Source organism: Myotis yumanensis, unplaced genomic scaffold, assembly GCF_028538775.1.
Source record: "Myotis yumanensis isolate MYYU_CA2020_CCGP unplaced genomic scaffold, mMyoYum1.0.hap1 SCAF_7, whole genome shotgun sequence".
Lineage (NCBI taxonomy): Eukaryota > Metazoa > Chordata > Mammalia > Chiroptera > Vespertilionidae > Myotis > Myotis yumanensis.
In genome coordinates, this window is record NW_027223758.1 from 13,444,016 (window position 1) to 13,462,676 (window position 18,661).

The 18,661-nt window shown below is 43.5% G+C and overlaps 1 protein-coding gene and 1 non-coding gene across 2 annotated transcripts in view; one reads left to right on the forward strand and one right to left on the reverse strand.

The window, feature by feature from the left end:
- Positions 1 to 18,661, forward strand: part of APMAP (adipocyte plasma membrane associated protein) — a 37,075-nt gene that overhangs the window by 15,060 nt on the left and 3,354 nt on the right. The window contains exons 3-8 of the mRNA XM_070419805.1: positions 2,558 to 2,673; positions 10,543 to 10,635; positions 12,320 to 12,436; positions 14,025 to 14,199; positions 14,792 to 14,926; positions 15,377 to 15,569. Coding sequence (XP_070275906.1) covers positions 2,558 to 2,673; positions 10,543 to 10,635; positions 12,320 to 12,436; positions 14,025 to 14,199; positions 14,792 to 14,926; positions 15,377 to 15,569 — 829 coding nt within the window. The remainder of the gene's footprint in view (positions 1 to 2,557; positions 2,674 to 10,542; positions 10,636 to 12,319; positions 12,437 to 14,024; positions 14,200 to 14,791; positions 14,927 to 15,376; positions 15,570 to 18,661) is intronic.
- LOC139014729 (U6 spliceosomal RNA) lies at positions 10,005 to 10,107 on the reverse strand. The gene has a single exon (XR_011472288.1). It is a non-coding gene; the product is annotated as a U6 spliceosomal RNA (small nuclear RNA).

Here is an 18,661-nt window from a genome sequence, read left to right on the forward strand (position 1 = left end):
CAGGGCAGGTTGTTAGGCAGTTGATTTCAGTTCTAGGGAGTCAAGTCGCCTGGAAAGCTGCAGGGCTTTGGCAGACACCTGCCATGCAAAACCACTTTCTTTTCCTTTTTGGAAGATTGGAGGCCTATTACAAACACAACAATGTGACATCCTGATTTCTGGAGGATGTTGACCAGTGTCTTTCAGCATACATTTGACACACGGAGTTAGCAGGAGTTAGCGGGAATTAATATGAGTTAACAGGAGTTAATGAGTTAACAGAAGCTCAGTGGCCCTGATCAGAGTCCATGTAGCTTGGCTGGCTGTGGGCGTTGATTTGGGCTTTCTGGGGCCACTCTTCCTTGGTACTTCTGTTGCCCGGCTGCAGGAGTGGGGACCCTCTCTTGTCTATCGTTTGCATTTCCTCACATAAGTGTTCTTCTTGTCTCCTTATTGAGATAATACTCAGACTCATTGTGGGCAGGGTCAGTGTGTGATTTGCTAATTAGTTTGATTCTGCAAATCTTTCCTGAGGACTTCCTGTGTATAGGGAATTAGGCATGGTCCAAGGACTGGGTGAGAGGGGCTGATGTCAGGTGTACCCTCCTCTATCCCTGGGCTTTATGTGTGTGTATCTGTATTGTTCAGTCTTCACATATACCGTTGGGAAGTATGATCTTCAAGGTCAGAATTTGTAAGCAGATGTGCCCAATTCTATAGCCCAGGTTTTTTTCACCAAATATGCAGGTTGCAATCCTATTCTTCCTTTGGAACTAAAACTAGTAAAGTCAAGAATGTTTTTTTTAAGCAGGTTGAAAGTCACATTGGGGGGCGGTGGGGCAATTTAATTTGGGGAAGTTGTGCTGTGGCCTGCAGAGGTGCCTCAGAAGGGGTGGCAAAGGTGAAGTACTTTGCCAGCAAGGTAGAGAGCTTGTCCATCATTCCACATCCTCAGCTACCACTCCCCCTTGGTTCTCCCACTCTGGTGGGCTGGCTAGGAAACTGCCTTGGTGGAGGGCAGGGTGGAGAGGGAATTGGGAGATAACCACCCCTGCCCACACTCCCCACCCTCACTCCTGTAGTGTTCATTGGGAGCCTCCTGTGTGCCAGGTGCTTGGGACACAGCAGTGAAAAACACAGAACAAACCCCTGATCTCATGTGCTCGGGTGGGGATAGACAGACAATAAACAAGAGAAGTGAGAAGCTGAAAAGGGCTAGAGAGGAGGGAGCTGTGCTTTTGGGGGAGGTGTTGAATATTAAATTGGATGGTCAGAGCAGGCCTCACTGAGAAGATGAGGGTGGAAGGAACAGCCAGTGCGAAGGACTTAGGATGGAAGATGCCTGGTACAGTCCAAAACCAGCAGGGAATGGCTGGTGTGGAGGGGCAGAGTGAACTACTGGGAGAGGAGGAGAGAGAGGTGACAGGCTAGACCAGTGATGGCAAACCTTTTGAGCTCGGCATGTCAGCATTTTGAAAAACCCTAACTTAACTCTGGTGCTGTGTCACATATAGAAATTTTTTGATATTTACAACCATAGTAAAACAAAGATTTATATTTTTGATATTTATTTTATATATTTAAATGCCATTTAACAAAGAAAAATCAACCAAAAAAATGAGTTCGCGTGTCACCTCTGACACACGTGTCATAGGTTCACCATCCCTGGCCTAGATGATGTAGAGCTAAGAGCCACAGCAAAGACTTAGGGTCCAGGTGAGATGGGGCCGTCACAGGGCTTTAAACAGATAAATGCTATTATCTGACTATTGTGCTCACATGAGCTGCAGGGTTGAGAATAGACTGTAGGGGACAGGGAGGAAGCAGGGAAGAGAAGATGGTGGCCTGTACCAGGGTGGAAGCAATGGCCATGGGTGAAGGTGTTCAATGATGTCTGTCTTTTGGGGTGGCATCAGCATGATTTCCTGGAGGATTGGGAGAAAGCATATTTGCATGTGGGTTGGAAGGATCTGGGAAGAGGGCAGAGTTCCCAAAGCCCAGTCTGAGTGAAGGGAGGGAGGCAGGGCCCAGGGGAGGCTGTCTTCAGAGAAGTCAGGTGGGTCCTAAGAGGGGCTTATATTGGACGATGGGGAGGCGGAGCCAGTTTCTGGACTGCTTCCTCTCGTTTCTCTGTCTTCTCCATGAAGCAAGGTCATAAATTGTGAAAGGTCGACAGGGCTCCCTCCATCTCCATTGGACTTTAGTGGGAGGGCAACCGCTGGGAGTGTAAATGCCAGGGTGTGTGAATCAGAGCGTGTGAGAAGGTCTAACCTGCTGTGAGTTATTGGATCGGTGATGAGAAGTTCAGGTGAGTGGAGGCCCTGGGTGCTCTTAATGGCAGGTGATTGCAAAAGTTCTTGCATTAGCTGTATTTATATTTTCATTTTTATTTAATACTATGACCGTTTCTAATATCCTAGGACAGTTTTTTTCTTAACCTTTGTGTTTCTGGCAAATAAGGATATTATTGGAATGAACCCTCTTTATCAAATGGAATTATGCATGTCGTAGGTCCTCAGTAAATACTTTCTAAATGTATTTTCTGTAGACAGATCCCTATAATTGCACTATTTTGCAGCTTCAAAGAACCCCCTCTCTTGCATGGTGTTCTGCAACCAAATACGAAGTTACGACAGGCGGAAAGACTATTTGAAAATCAACTTGTTGGGCCAGAGTCCATAACAAATATTGGGGGTAAGTAAACCCCTAGAACTGTGGAGTCTGACTGGGTGCCTTCGAGGCTGTCTGTTGCTTGAATGGGGGCTTTGTAGGAGCAGCCACCCTGGAGGAGCTTTCGACATGGTTAGCTGTGGATGTGGGATGTGCATGTGCAGAGAGCATCTCGGCTCTCGGAGTTGTGGGCCATTTTAGTCCTGGGTGATGTGAGTTCATGTCTATGGAATACTTTGTTCTACTCAAAGTGTGTGACCCATTAACATGGACGGAAAAATGGAAAAGGCAGACACTGATGTTTAGTTCATTTATCAAAGTTGGTAGGTGTTTCTTGATAGGACATTGTTTCTTAGCTCGGTTTCTCTTTGTATCAGTTTCATTTTTGAAAAGAATATGGACAATTCTCAATATTTCCACCAAACCTAAGAACTAGAATAGGGTCTAGTTCTAATACTTGAGTACTAAGCTTTGGAATCAGTCAGTGAAAGATAAATACCTCATGATCTCACTCATTTGTGGAATGTAAAGAACATTATAAACTGATGAACAAAAATAGATACAGAGGCAAAGAAGCATCGAATAGACTGTCAAACTACAGTGGGAAGGCAGGGGAGGTTTGGGGGGAGGAGTAAGAGATCAACCGAAGGACTTGTATGCATTCGTATAAGCATAACCAATGGATACAAGACACTGGGGGAGAAAGGGGGTGGTGAAGGTATGTGCCAGGGGGTAAGGGAGGCCAGAGGGAGGTCAACGGAGAAAAAAAGGAGACATATGTACTACTATTTGTAACACTTTATTATTATTATTTTTTTTAAAAAATATATTTTATTGGTTTTTTACAGAGAGGAAGGGAGAGGGATAGAGAGTTAGAAACATCGATGAGAGAGAAACATCGATCAGCTGCCTCCTGCACACCTCCCACTTGGGATGTGCCGGCAACCAAGGTACATGTCCTTGACCGGAATCGAACCTGGGACCCTTCAGTCTGCAGGCCGATGCTCTATCCACTGAGCCAAACCAGCCAGGGCGTATTTGTAACACTTTAAACAATAAAATAAAATTCAAAAAAATAAAGGAAAAGATGCTATACTTAAAATGGTGTGAGGATTTCTGAGCAGCTGAACTAAGCACTCTGCTCCTCATTCCAAAGTCCAATATGTTTTCTGAGGAGTAGTGGTGGACATTGCATTGGGGGTGCTCCTCTGTTTTGTTTTGAAGGCAGGTCAGAGCCGCTTCTCACATGACATTGACCGCTTGCCTTTCCCAGACCTGCTGTTTGATGCAGGAGCCCAAGACTGGTGCATTTTTTTTTCTCAGTATATTTTCATTGATTTCAGAGAGGAAGGGAGAAGGAGAGAGAGAAACATCAATGATGAGTGAGAATCATTGATTGGCTGCCTCCTGCACGCCCCACACTGGAGATCGAGCCTGCAACCTGGGCATGTGCCCTGACTGGGAATCGCACCATGATCTCCTGGTTCATAGGTCGACACTCAACCACTGAGCCATGCTGGCCAGGCAAGACTGGTGTCTTTTTGCAATTGTTTGTTTGACTTGCAAAGTCAAAATTGTTTTAAGAGTGATAGGTACTTCATGATAGAACTTTATATTTCCTCTAAAAAGACATTGTTGTTTATTATTAATACATTTTACAAGTTTTGTGGGTTTTTTGGGGGGAGAAAAGTCAAATATTAGAAATCAAATCTGGAACTGGGAGGAGTTAAAGTGATTTTTTAAAAACTTTCAAAGAGAATGCTTTTCTTGCTTTTCCCCTTTTCACTTGGGCTAACATCTCATTGTATTCTGTCACCAGATAAAGGAGCTGGTTATCTTCTTGGTGACATTTCTGGTTAGGTACAGAGGGGCCTATCTAGTTAGCCTCCTGCAGGTGTGAACCCCAGGGAGACCCCCAGGGACTCGTTGCTGCTGCCTCACTTGGAAGTTATCCTGAGGGATGGCTGGCGTGTTGCTGACATTGGAGGGAGGCATCAGCCCCAGGAGGTACTTGAGTAATCAATCACCAATTAACGTGTTTTAATTTTAAATCAATATTTATTTTTTAGAGCAGTTTTAGGCTCATAGTAAAATGAAGAGGAAGTACAGAAATATTCCGTATACTCCCTCCCCGCACATATGCACAGCTTCCCCCATTATTAGCATTTCATACCAGATGGTATATTTGTTACAGTTAACACATTATCACCCAAAGTTCATAGTTTACATTGGGGTTCACTCTTAGTGTAGAATATTCTGTGGGTTTGGACAAATGTATAATGACATGCATTCATTATTTTAGTATCATACAGAGCAGTTTCACTGTCCTAAGAAATCCTCTGTGCTCTGCCTATTGATCCCTCCCTCCCCTCGACGTGTCCTGGCAACCACTGATCTTTTTACTGCTGTTATAGTTTTTGTCTTCCAGAATTTTATATAGTTGGAATCATGCAGCATGCAGCTTTTCAGATTGGCCTCTTTCACTTAGTCATATGCATTTAAGGTTCCTTTATGTCTTTTCATGCCTTCATAGCTCTTTCCTTTTTATTCCTGAATAATATTCCATTTCCTAGACATATTACAGTTTATTTATCTCTTCACTGACTGAAGGACATCTTGGTTGCTTCCAAGTTTTGGCAATCCTATATAATAAAAGCCTAATATGCTAAGTGTCTGGTTGCCTGTTCAACCAATCAAAGCATAATATGCTAGTGATATGCTAAGGCTGCTCAACTGCTCGCTATGATGTCCACTGACCACCAGAGGCCAGATGCTCCAACTGGTAGGTTGGCTTGCTGCTGGGGTCCGGCTGGTCAGGACTGAGCAAGACGGGCCAGACACACCCTGGAGCCCTCCTGCGGTTCCTCCCTGGCTAGCCAACCTCCCATGTCTCTCCCTGCCCTGATCGTGCATGGGTGGGGTCACTTGGCCTGGCCTGTGCCCTCTCACAATCCGGGACCCCTTGGGGGTTGTTGGAGAGCCAGGCCCAGGAAACCCACTGGTGCATGAATTTCTGCACCGGGCCTCTAGTCTATATAATAAAGAGCCAGGGTCATAACAACCGAAGGCTTGCCCACACTGGAAGTTAGTGCTGGGTTGCCGTGGCGACCCAGCACTGACTGGGCCACTGCAGGCGCCCGGATCCAGCACTGACTGCCTAGGGGGCTGCAGATCAGGCCCAGAGAGAGGCCTGTGGAGAGAGAGGCAGGGTCTGATCCGTAGCCTCTGTGGCAGCCGTTGATCAGAACTTGCCTCTCTTTCTCTCCCCACCTGGCCAACAGCCGCGCCTTCATTTCTCTCTAGGCCTCCACTGAGGCTGCTGATCAGCCCCACCTTTCTGATCAGGCCCCGTTGATAGGCCCAGAGATGCTGACTGGCATAGAAACTGACCAATCAGAACCAAATCTGGGTCAACTGTGAGGAGCCAATGACTGCCTAGGAGGTGGAGCTTTTGACGCTGACTGGCATAGAAACTGACCAATCATAATCAAATTGGCTGGCAGAAGAGGGCAGTTGGGGGCAAGATCAGATCGGCAGGGGAGGGCAGCTAGGGGCCATCAGGCAGGCAGAGGCAGTCAGGGGCGATTAGGCCAGCAGGGGAGAGCAGTTAGGGGCGAGATCAGGCCAGCAAGGGAGGGCCATTGGGGGTGAGATCAGGCCAGCAGGGGAGGACAGTTGGGGGCAACCAGGTTGGCAGGGGAGGGCAGTTAGTGGTGATCAGGCAAGCAGAGGCAGTTGGGGGTGAGATCAGGATGGCAGGGGAGAACAGTTGGGAGCTTGATCAGGCTGGCAGGGGAGGGAGGTAGGGGCGATCAGGCAGGCAGGCAGAGAGGTTAGGGGCGATCAGGCAGGCAGGCAGGCAGGCGAGTGGTTAGGAGCCAGCAGTCCCAGATTGTGACAGGGGTGTCTGACCGCTGGTGTCGGACATCCCTCGAGGGGTACCCGATTGGAGTGGGTGCAGGCTGGGCTGAGGGAACCTCCCCCTCCATGCACAAATTTCATGCACCGGGCCTCTAGTTATTAATAAAGCTGTTATAAATATCTGCATGTAGATGTTTGTGTGGACATGTTTTCAACTCATTTGGGTAAATGCCAAAGATCACAGTTGCTGGATCTTGTGGTAGGAATATATTTCATTTTGTAAGAAACCACCAAACTGTCTTCCAAAGTGGCTGTCTTGAAGTCAAGTAGTGACAGTCCTCTGATGTTCTTCAGTATAGTGTTGGCTATTTTGGATCTTTTGCTTTTCTATATTTAAACTTTATTATCAGTTTGCAGATATGTATATTAAAAGAACTTGCTGGGATTTCTATTGGAATTATTTTGAATATATAAATCAAGTTAGGAAGAACTGACATGTTGAGAATATTGAATCTTCATATCCATAAACATGTAATATCTCTCCATTTATGTATTTTTTTGGTCTTTCATTAGAGTTTTATAGTTTTTCTCATATAGATCTTCTATATATTTTATTATATTTAGACCTCCATATTTCCTTCTTTTGGATGCTAATGTAAATGGTATCCTGTTTTTAATTTCAAATTTTACTTATTCACTGCTGGTATATATAAGAAAGTGATTGACTTGTATATTATCCTTATATCCTACAACTGTGCTATAATTGCTTATTAGTTATAGGAGGTTTTGTTGTTGATTCTTTTGGATTTTCTACATAGAGAATTTTGTTATCTGTGAACAAAGACAATTTTATTTTTTCCTTCCCAATTAGTATTGATTTTCTTTTTTTTTCTTGTCTTATTGCATGAGCTAAGACTTCTAATACAATATTGTAAATGAAGGTGAGAGGGGACATCCTTGTTTTATTCCTTATCTCAGTGGGAAAGCTTCTAGTTTGACACAATTAAGGATATTCGCTATAGTTGTTGTTTTTTTAAATAGATGCTCTTTATCAAGTTAACGAAATTCCCCTCTCTTCCTAATTTGTTGAAAGTTTTATCATGAATAGCGGTTGGATTTTGTCAGATGATTTTTCTGCATCTACTGATATGTGATTTTTCTTTAGCCTGTTAATGTTGTGGATTACTTAATTGATTTTCAAATGCTGAACTAGGCTCAAACACCCTGGATAAGTCCCAGTTGTTTGGTTGTATAATTCTTGTTTTATTTTTTTATTTTTATTGATTTCAGAGAGGAAAGGAGAGGGAGAAAGAGACAGAAATATCAATGATGAGAGAGTCATTGATGACTGCTTCCTGCACATCCCCTCCTGGGGATTGCGCCCACAACCCAGGCATGTGGCCCTTGACTGGAATCGAACCTGGGACTCTTCAGTCAGCAGGCTGACGCTCTATCCACTGAGCCAAATCAGCTAGGGCTGGGTGAATAATTCTTTTTACACATTGTTGGATTAGATTTCCTAATATTTTGTTGAGAATTTTTGTATCTTTGTTCATGAGAAATATTGGTTTATAGTTTTCTTATAATGACTTTGGTTTGGGTATTAGGGCAATGTTGGCTTCAAAGAATGAATTAGGAAGTATTCCCTCTGTTTCTGTCTTCTGGAAGAGATTATAGAGAATTTGTACCATTTCTTCCTTAAATGTTTGGCAGTAGTATTCACTGGTTAACCCATCTTAGTCTGGTGTTCTCTGTTTTGGAATGTTATTAATTATTGGTTGTTTTCTCTAATAGATATAGGCTTAATCAAATTATCTTATTTCTTCTTGTATGAGTTTTGGCAGATTGTGTCTGTCAAGGAATTGGGTCATTTTATCTAGATGGCCAAATTTTGGGGCATAGAGTTGTTCATAATATTGCTTTATTATCTTTTTAATGTCTTTGGGGTCTGTAGCGATGTTCCCTCTTTCATTTCTGAGATTGATAATTTGCATTTGCTCTTTTTTGTTCTTATTTTGGCTAGAAGATTATCAATGTTGGTCTTTTTAAAGAACTACTTTTTAGTTTTGTTGATTTTTCTCTATTTTCTGTTTTCAATTTTATTGATATCTGCTTTAATTTTTATTGTTTCTTCTGCTTATATTAGATTTAATTTTATTTTGTTTTTTGGTTTGCTAAGATGGAAGTTTAGATGGTTGATTTTAGATTTCTCTTCTAATATATGCATTTGGTACTGAAAATTTCAAATTACTGCTTTTATTGCATTCTACACATTTTGATAAATTGCTTTTTATTTTATTTAGTTCAAAAATTTTAAAATTTCTCTTGAGATTTCTTTTTTGACCCATGTGTTATTTAATTTCTAAGTATTTTGGGATTTTTCTAGATATCTTTCTGTTCTAGTTTAATTCCATTGTGATCTGAGAGTAGGCATTATGTAATTTCTAGCTTTTTAAATTTGTTAAGGTGTTTTTGTTATTCCCCAAAATGTGTTCTAATTTGGTGAATGTTTCATGTGAGCTTGACAGGAATGTATATTCTGGTATGCTTGGATTACCTAGCTGATAGGTATTCATTATATCCAGTTGATCAATGGTGCTGTTTAGTTCAACTATATCTTTACTGATTTTCTGTGTGCTGGACCTCTCCATTTCTGATAGAGGGATGCTAAAGTCTCCGACTCTAATAGTGGATTAATCTATTTCTCCTTGTTGTCCTATCAGTTTTACCTCATGTATTTTGACAGTTTGTTATTAGGCACATACACATTAAAGATATCTTCATGGAGAATTGACCCTTTATCATTATAATGCCATTTTTTTCCCCTTGACAACTTCCTTGCTCTGAAGTTGACTGTCTGAAATTAATATAGTTATTCTAGATTTTGTTTGTTTGTTTAGTGTTAGTGATACATCTTTATCTAGTCCTCTGTTTTTAACTTATATGTGTCTTTATATTTAAAGTGAGTTTCTTTTTTTTTTTTTTAAATATATTTTATTGATTTTTTACAGAGAGGAAGGGAGAGAGATAGAGAGTTAGAAACATTGATCAGCTGCCTCCTGCACATCTCCTACTGGGGATGTGCCCGCAACCCAGGTACATGCCCTTGACCGGAATCGAACCTGGGACCTTTCAGTCCGCAGGCCGATGCTCTATCCACTGAGCCAAACCGGTTTCGGCTAAAGTGAGTTTCTTATAGACAGAGTATAGTTGAGTACTTTTTAAAAAAATCTACTCTGACTTAAAAGTCTGTCTTTTACTTGGCATGTTGAGACCATTGATGTTTAAAGTACAAATTGGTGCAGTTGAATTAGTAGCTACCATATTTGTTACTGCTTTCTATTCATTGACCTTATTTTTTGTTCCTAAGTTTGTCTTCTACTCTCTACCTTTTGTAGTTTTTGTGGTTCATTCTATTTTCTGTTTTTTTCTTAGCATATTAGTTACTGTTATAGTTTGTTTAGTGGTTGCCCTAGAGTTTATAATAAATATTTAAAACGATGTAATGTTTTATGAATTTGCATGTCATCCTTGTGTGCGGCAGTGCTAATTTCTGTATTTTTCTAATTTTAGTGTATGTGCTGCTGAAGTGAGCACCTATTGTGCTTTAATCTTATCCTGAGGGGCCTCCTAGCAATTCTTCTCTTTTAGTTGGATCTGATCAGCCTCAACAGCAGACACTGATGTGAGGCAGACATGAGCATGTGCCCCTGAGTGCTAGCCCACGAGCCTGTACTCTTCTGAAAGTAGAAAATCCTCATGGTTTTATCACTGCCTGGTGTCTGCTGCACCCTTGCTTCAGTGTTAGGTTCAAACTCACAGGCAGATGCCTCAAAACCCCACAATTTTACTGCTGCACATTTTAAGGACTTTTTGTTCCCAGACATCACTTCTCCTTCATCTTCAGAAATGCCTTTTATTCTCTGGAGATGAAAATGGCCAATAAGCCACCTATGTTTTAGAAGAAGGTAATATGATCACAGTTTTAGGCCAACTCAGTAACACTCCTATTCTTTTTATTTTTTTAAACAGATGTGATATTTACTGGTACTGCAGATGGCCGGGTCATAAAAATTGAAAACGGTGAAGTAGATACCATCGCCCGGTTTGGGTCGGGCCCATGCAGTAAGTCAGTCACAGTCCTCCCCATGTATGTCTTGTCTCGTCATTCAGAAAGGTGCCAAATAGCCTTGTGTAAGTCAGGTTCACCCTTGGAGAAAAAGAGCCATGATCATCTGGTGATAGGCTGATTTGGGTGTTACCACATGCTCTTCATTTGCTGGTGGTCCTTGGACCTCACGGTGCCTGGTTGTCACCCTTCATTGCAATTTCCCAGCTAGGCAGTGGCCATGGCACCTGCCGCTTACTCTTAGCTCCACCCCTCTCTATTCTGCAGAGGCCCATGCTCACTTTTAAGGTAACTTGAAAATTAATAGGTTTGTTGAAGTGCTACCATAGCAAAGCAGACAGCTTTGTCATTACTTGGATACTTAAATGTGATTCCTACATTAGCTTCTTAGGAATTTCAGCAGTGTCATTCAAAGTGAAAATACCCTGAAATCACTCGAATTTTAGAAAACTAGAGTAGAAAAATCTTATTGTTTAAACACTGGTAGTCCTGACTTCTTCTTCTTATTATCATTTTTTAATAGCTGAAAATTTTTTTTTAAGTGATGCCTTTTCATTGTGAAATGCAAACAACACAAAAGTACGAAGAAGAAAGTAAAAATCACCCCAGAGTCTTCTCAGATGTAATTATTATTAACATTTTAGTGAATAACTTTTCAGATATCTTTCTGTTCATGGATACTCACAGCCAACCATGGTTATATGGGGTGGACTCATACTTTACATTTGGTTCTTTAACCTGCCCTTTTCCACTCCATATTTTGGCTGTAAGTGTCCTTTGGTAAGCATCCTGCAGCAAGCACCCTCCTTCTGCTGTTACTGCGTCTGCAGTGAACACTCTGCAGTAAGCACCTTGTAGGAAGCATCCTGTTGTAAGCACTCCTGCAGTGAACATCTGCTTTCAGCACTCCATTGCAAGCACCCCACAGTGGGCACCCCGCAGGAAATATGCATTGCCACAGTTTTTTAAAATCCTCACCTGATGATATGTTTTACTGATTTTAGAGAGAGAGGGCTGGGGGTGAGAGGAAGAGAAACATTCATGTGAGAGAGAGACACTGATCAGCTGCCTCCCGCATACACCCGGACCGGGGATCAAACCCGCAACCTAGGCATGTGCCCTGACCAGGAATGGAACCTGCAACCTTATTGGTGCAAGGGACCGCACTCAACCAACTGAGCAACACCAGATAGGGTCCTAGGGGTTTTAAAAGAGTGTAGGTAGTAGAGCAAGAGAGTTAACCTAAGGAATAAAATAGAACTCTCAGGGGGAGAGAAAACTATGCTACTAGATGGGCAGAGTATTTAGATCAGGCCGTTGGGATGAACCTCCCAGCTCCTGAGGTTCTGTGGGGATTCTGGAATTGAGGCCTGGGTCCTGATGACATCCCTGTGTTAACTGTTCAAGTCTTGGGATGCTGATGTGAACATGATTCTTGGGTACCAGTTGCTGTGTAAATGTCCAGACCTGGATTCTCAGGTGGTCCCTCTGGACATGCTGGACAATTGTCCTAAATCCTAGGTGCTAGAATACTGGGGTGCGGGTCTGTATCCCATTACATGGTATATAGAACTATGCATAAATTTAGGAAGGGATGGTGGGATGAGATGCTTACACACTAGTGGGGGCACAGGCAGACTCTTAGACCAGCCACTGATTCCTGTCCGTTTGTTTCCCTAGAAACCCGAGACGACGAGCCTACTTGTGGAAGACCCCTGGGCATCCGGGTGGGGCCCAATGGGACCCTTTTTGTGGTTGACGCATACAAGGGACTATTTGAAGTGAATCCCTGGACACGTATGTGACAATATCTTATTTCCTTCTGTGATGATTTCAGATTTTTTAAACAATATGTGCATAAGTGAACTTAAGAGAATTTGTTCAATACCGTCAGCTAGAGACTCTGATATTTCTTACTCATTGAATAGTACTGCAAGCATCGCCTTACAAATATCAGCTAGCATAAGCACCATATAGATCCTTACTTGTGTGCATTTCGTCAGCACCCTATTTTCTTCTGGCGTTTGTGTTTTAGCCACAAATCTCAAGAGGAGGTTATTAGACCTCCTCCATCCATCTTTATTTTTCTGTCTCTCTCTCTAAAAAAAATATTTTTATTGATTTCGGAGAGGAAGTGAGAGGGAGAGAAAGGTAGAAACATCAGTGATGAGAGAGAATCATTGATCGGCTGCCTCCTGCACACCCCACACTGGGGATCGAGCCTACAACCTAGGCATGTGCCCTGACTAGGAATTGAGCCATGACCTCCTGGTTTATAGGTCGACCCTCAACCACTGAGCCATGCTGGCTGGGCTTCCTGTGTTTCTCTTGACGTCTTGTCTTCCTGTTTGTTTTCTGCCTCTCAGTCTTTTCTTATCCTTATCCTTCGCCTATGTCTTTTCATTTTCTTTCTCTAGCTTCTCCTCCCGTTCCTTTCCCCTGTCTGGTCATGATGTCATCTTGACCAGTGGCATAACATTCGCTGAATGTGCTTTGGCAGGGGAGGGTCGTACCATGGAGGAGTTTGTTATCATGGAAGGTGCGTGGGGCCCTGGGTCCAGGCACTGCAGACCAACTTCATGGGTTTGCCATGCCATTGGCTGGCTGTGTGACTATGCAGGTTACTTAGTCTCTCTGTGAACACTGTCCTCATCCATGATAGGGATAATGTAGTAGCCTTCCTCGTGGGATTGTTGTGAGGATTTCAATGATATACATGGAAAGTTTAACACTCAATAAATGTTCTACTATTTAAAAAATCTACTACTTTCTTTAAAAAAATAGTTTTTTATTGATTTTAGAGAAGTAGGGAGAGGGAGAGAGAGAGAGAGAGAGAAACATTAGCGAGAGAAATATTGATCAGCTGCCTTCTGCACACCCCTATTGGGGATCAAGCCCGCAACCCGGGCATGTGCCCCGACTGGGAATCAAACCGGCAGCCTCTTGGTGTATAGGATGACACTCAATCCACCAAGCCTCACTGGCTGAGCTACTCTTATTTCTTTATTTAAAAGCAGATGAATAGAACATTTTATATTTCTCTCAAACAAACAAATCGAGTGTTGACTTTTGCATAAACTTTTAAGTCAGTTGATCTGGATAAAAGAAAGTTCCTCATCCTCAGAGGAAGGGTTTTGCTTTAATGTAGTCTAAAAGTATTCATCAGCTAACTGATGAAAGAACGGAAAAACACTTTATTGTAAGAAGCAATGCGTTTTTTGACATATGGCATAGAGAGGCTCATTTTAGTTTTTCTTTATAAATCAGGCTAATTAATATTTCAAAATTATTGTGATATGAGTTCTTAGAACAAAAGCACGTCACTCTCTTCTTTCCTTCCTTTCTTCATTCCTTTCCTTTTCTCCTTTTCTTCTTTGCACTTCAGGTGAAGTGAAATTGTTGCTGTCCTCCGACATACCCATCGAGGGGCGGAAAATGTCCTTTGTGAACGACCTTACCATAACTCGGGATGGGAGGAAGATTTATTTTACAGATTCCAGCAGCAAATGGCAAAGACGAGATTTTCTGCTTCTGGTTATGGAGGGAACGGATGATGGGCGGTGAGTGTGTAGTTCACATCTTTGCTCAGTGAGATCATCAGTCAGGCAGGGGAGCTTTAGCAGAGCGGATTGCTTCTAGGAATCTCTGGAGTGTTTCTGAGCATAGTATTTCAGCATTTCAGATAGGACCTTAATGGCTTCTGGAAATGGGTGATGGGTGCAACAGAACAGAGCAAGGGGACCTTACTTTCTCTTTGATGCGATGAATAAAAATAGGCCTGTTCGTGTGAGGATGTGGTCTGGGCAGTCTGGGAGAGACCTTCAAGCAGGCCTGGGTTTTAGGTTGTCTCTCTAAAGGGAACTCTGGTGAGGCTGGAGCCGTGGTGGCCCTGTGGTGTTGAGCCTGCTCCCGGTCAGTGAGAGAATGACTGGGGGATGTCTGGAAGAGGATGCCTGGGGCTGCCGTGGGCGGGGAAGGGCTCCTAGGGGCCAGCCTGGGACCAGGTCTGAGCAGGGGGCCTCCAGGGGCCTTGTCACTCCAGTGTGAGGCTGAGTCCCTTCCCGCAGGTCCCTGCCCAGAGGTGAGCCAGGCTCCAACCCAGCAGGTGGGTTGTGGACACTCGGTGTGACCCTTTGCTGTTGGCACCCACAGCCTGCTGGAGTACGACACTGAGACCAAAGAAGTAAAGGTTTTACTGGACCAGTTGCGGTTCGCTAATGGAGTGCAGCTTTCTCCTGACGAGGACTTCGTCCTGGTGGCAGAGTTGACCATGGCCAGGATAAGGAGGTGCGTGTGGCATCTGCTGAGCGGCCCGTGTTCACCAGAGAGCCTTGTGCCCGGGGTGGGTGTGGAGGTGTCAGTTGAGAGAATTCGAGAATTGACAGGGCACCTTCTCCTTTGTGTAATGATGTCAAACATCACACTCAAGGGTGTGTTTTCTTTCCCCATGTCTCACCTACTTGAGTGTCACCATCTGGGAGAGTCTTAATTTAATGCTGATGCACATCCCATGTGCCTTCCCTATTGGTGGGTCTTGGCGCACCGCATTTTCCCTAAACCGCATCTAGCTGGGCCCAGTGCTCGAGTGCCTCTTTCAGCAGCTGCACTTTTGTTCATAATGGACATACTTATAGTTATTTTCATAAACTTATTGGAACCAAGACTAATTTTGTGGTTGGCTAAAATTTCCTTAAATTGAGGGGCTGCTGCTCATACCTACTTGGGTGACTTTTTCAGAGTCTACGTGTCTGGCCTGATGAAGGGAGGGGTCGACCTGTTCGTGGAGAACCTGCCTGGATTCCCAGACAACATCCGGCCCAGCAGCTCTGGGGGTTACTGGGTCTGCATGTCGAGCATTCGCCCCAACCCTGGGTTTTCAATGTTGGATTTCTTATCCGAGAGACCTTATATTAAAAGAATGATTTTTAAGGTAACTGAAAACTATAATTCTAAGATTCAAAACTATAATTAGAAGATGCATCTAATTATGATCTAGTTTGATGTATAGCTCTAAAAATTTTAGTTCTACTTGTAATATTTAGTACTTTTAGTGATTTCTTTAAACACCTTTTATTCTTCAGCATGACATGAAACTTAAACATTTGGACCCTTTGGTTTTTTTTTTTTCTGGTTTTCTGGTCTAGGCATTTGTATCATCACCCTCACCATCATGACTTTTTGGTGTCTCTACCCTGCCTGTCAGCCTCCCTCTTCCTGCTCTGAGATGGCTTTTTAAGGTTTCTCTTCTCCTCCAAACCCTGGATCCTGGCCTTCCCCTCCCTGTCAGCAGTTGACACTGCTTCTCCTCAAAGGGTTCCCAGGTGCCTCTTCCTGTGGCCATATGTGTAACTCACTCACCTTGGACCCATGCTGCCTTGCTCCCTCCTCCCTTCTTGGAACCTCCTGCCAGTCACCCCTCTCCGTAGGATTTTGCCCTTTGACATCTTAGCACACTGATTCTTCCCCATTTAAAACAAATCATTCACCCTTGCCAACGGCCAGCAGACCATTCAACACAGCCTTTAAATGTTGAGCATCCTACCCTTTCTTCCAGTGGCTTCCATGAAATGCCCCGAATGTAAAACACATTTTACAGTGGGGATGAGTCACTTGTTGATACAGGTACTTCCTTCATACAGAAATTTTATTTTCTGAAAAGCTTCTTTTTACAGGCTGAATAGTATCTGAAATTGATATTGAATATTTGCATAGATATTAAAATATTTATAACTTAAAGTCCTGAAAGGTAGCAGGCAGCAATTACTGAGGCCATGTGGTGCCAGGCCCTGTGTTTGGGCCCCAGTGAGGGGCTGCATACACCTGCTCGGTCAGGCTGTCCCATGGCCTTCAGTGTTGTTCTGAGTTTAGCGGTCAATGTAGCAAATCCTGATTAGTTCAGAAAGAACACATCCTCCTCTATGTATGGCTGACTTCAGAGCCAACATCTGTTTCCGTTGGAATCTAGGAGGAGGCAGAAGGGTAGAGTGGCAAGAAGAAGAGTTTCGAAGATCACACCAGCTGACCAGATGTGGTCCCTCTGCTTCAGTTGCTCCATCTGTCAAGTGGGAAGAATAATAGCATTTCATTACATGCTGAAAACATATAATGTGAATATGCACATAATGCCCTTAGCTGAGTGTAGTAAGTGTTCAGTTTTTGGCCCTCTTAGCTTTTCTTCAGCCAGGATGTGGCCCCTCGGTGGTACATGCTGTCTCTCCCTCATAGAATGTGTGTTTCATCAGAGTAGGTACTTTTCTGTTTAGTTTACTCCTTTATCCTCAGCACTGAGAACAGTGTCTGGCACATAGTAGGCACTCAGAAGTTTCTGTTGAATAAATGAGTGATTCGCGAGCTGAGACCATAAATATGAGAGAGAGCTGGAGCAGTGGGATGTGTTCCTGGTGACGGAGAACATAGTTAGGGTCCCTGGGGCAGGAGAGCTCAGCATCTGTGTGTAACCTGAGACATGACAGACGATAGCAGGTGGGAGAAGCGGGTGAGGATCCCGGCCTTGTAGGAGGTTAGATTTTATTCAAAATGGGATCAAAGTCATTGGGGATTTTTTATTTTTTATTTTTGATGCAATATTAGACATAGAAAAGTAGCAAGAAAGGCACAAAGAACTTTTTTCAAGAACTGTTTGCAAGTAAGTTGTTGCCTGATGCCCCTCAAATACTTAGTGTATTTCCTACAACAAGGACACTCTCCCTCAAGACCACCTGCCCAGACAGGAAAGTTACGTGAACACCTGCCGCTGTCCAACCGCGCAGCCCATTCAGGTTGCTCGGGTTGCCCCAGTGAAGTCCTTAGTTATTCAGCCCAGGATCAGACATGGCCCCCAGCCAACACACCTCCTCATTCTCCTGCGGTCTGGAGCAGCTCCCCAGTTTTGACCTGTTGGAAGGTTGCGGGTCAGTTATATTTCAGGAAGCCTGTCCGTTTGGGTGCAGGTGTTTCTCGTGGTTAGAGTCAGGGTATGCATCTCTGGCAGAGACCCAGAGTGCAGCTGGGTTTTCAGTGTGTCCTGCAGGAGGGGGCTGATGCCAACATGTCCCGTGCTGGTAGTTCATCTGATTCGGTGGTGAATGCCAGGCTTCTCCCCTGTGAAGCCACCCTTTTTTCCTTTGTAATTAATGAGTATTTTGTGGGGAGGCACTTTACTTTTTTAAATTTTATTTTAATTAATTAATTAATATTATTTAATTTATTTATTATGGGGAGGCACTTTATAACTAAGTAAATATCAGTATTATCTTATGGTTACCTATTTTACTCAGTGGGTTATACAATCTGTTACTATCATTATTTGTTATTTCAGAGCGAGGAAGGGAGAGGGAGAGGGAGAGGGAGAGGGAGAGGGAGAGGGAGAGAGAGAGAGAGAGAGAGAGAGAGAGAGAGAAACATCAGTGATGAGAGAGAATCATTGATCGGCTGCCTCCTGCATGCCCCCTACTGAGGATTGAGCCCACAACCCCATCATGTGCCCTGACCAGGAATTGAACCATCCTGGTTCATGGGTTGGTGCTCAGCCACTGAGCCACACCGGCAGGGCTATCATTATTTACTTTGATACTTAGGTTGTCCAGCTGTGGCCACTGAGAGCCCTTCAGTGTGGCTCCGTGGCCTTTGGGCATGCACCTATTATTCTTGGGTGGTTCCTCACTTTCTGGCTCATCTCATCTTTTCCCCACCCCAGCTCTGGAATCAGCCACTTCCTCAAGGAGCCTGGTTCCTTCTAGAGGAGATCTGGGGCTAAGTGCCACATAACTGCTCCCAGGCCCCCTCATGGACAAAGCAGGGAATGTATTTTGCATGTGTAGTCATACATGTATACACATATACGTATATACAATGTACATACACACATTTACACCTACATTTATTTATCATCTGTTTATTTAAATTGAAAACCATAAGTAAAGCTGGTATCCTTACATCCAGCTTAATACCACAGGGTCTATTCTAGTTTTCTTCCTTTTGTATTTGTACTTCCTTTTTCTATTAGCGAGAAACCTAGATCCC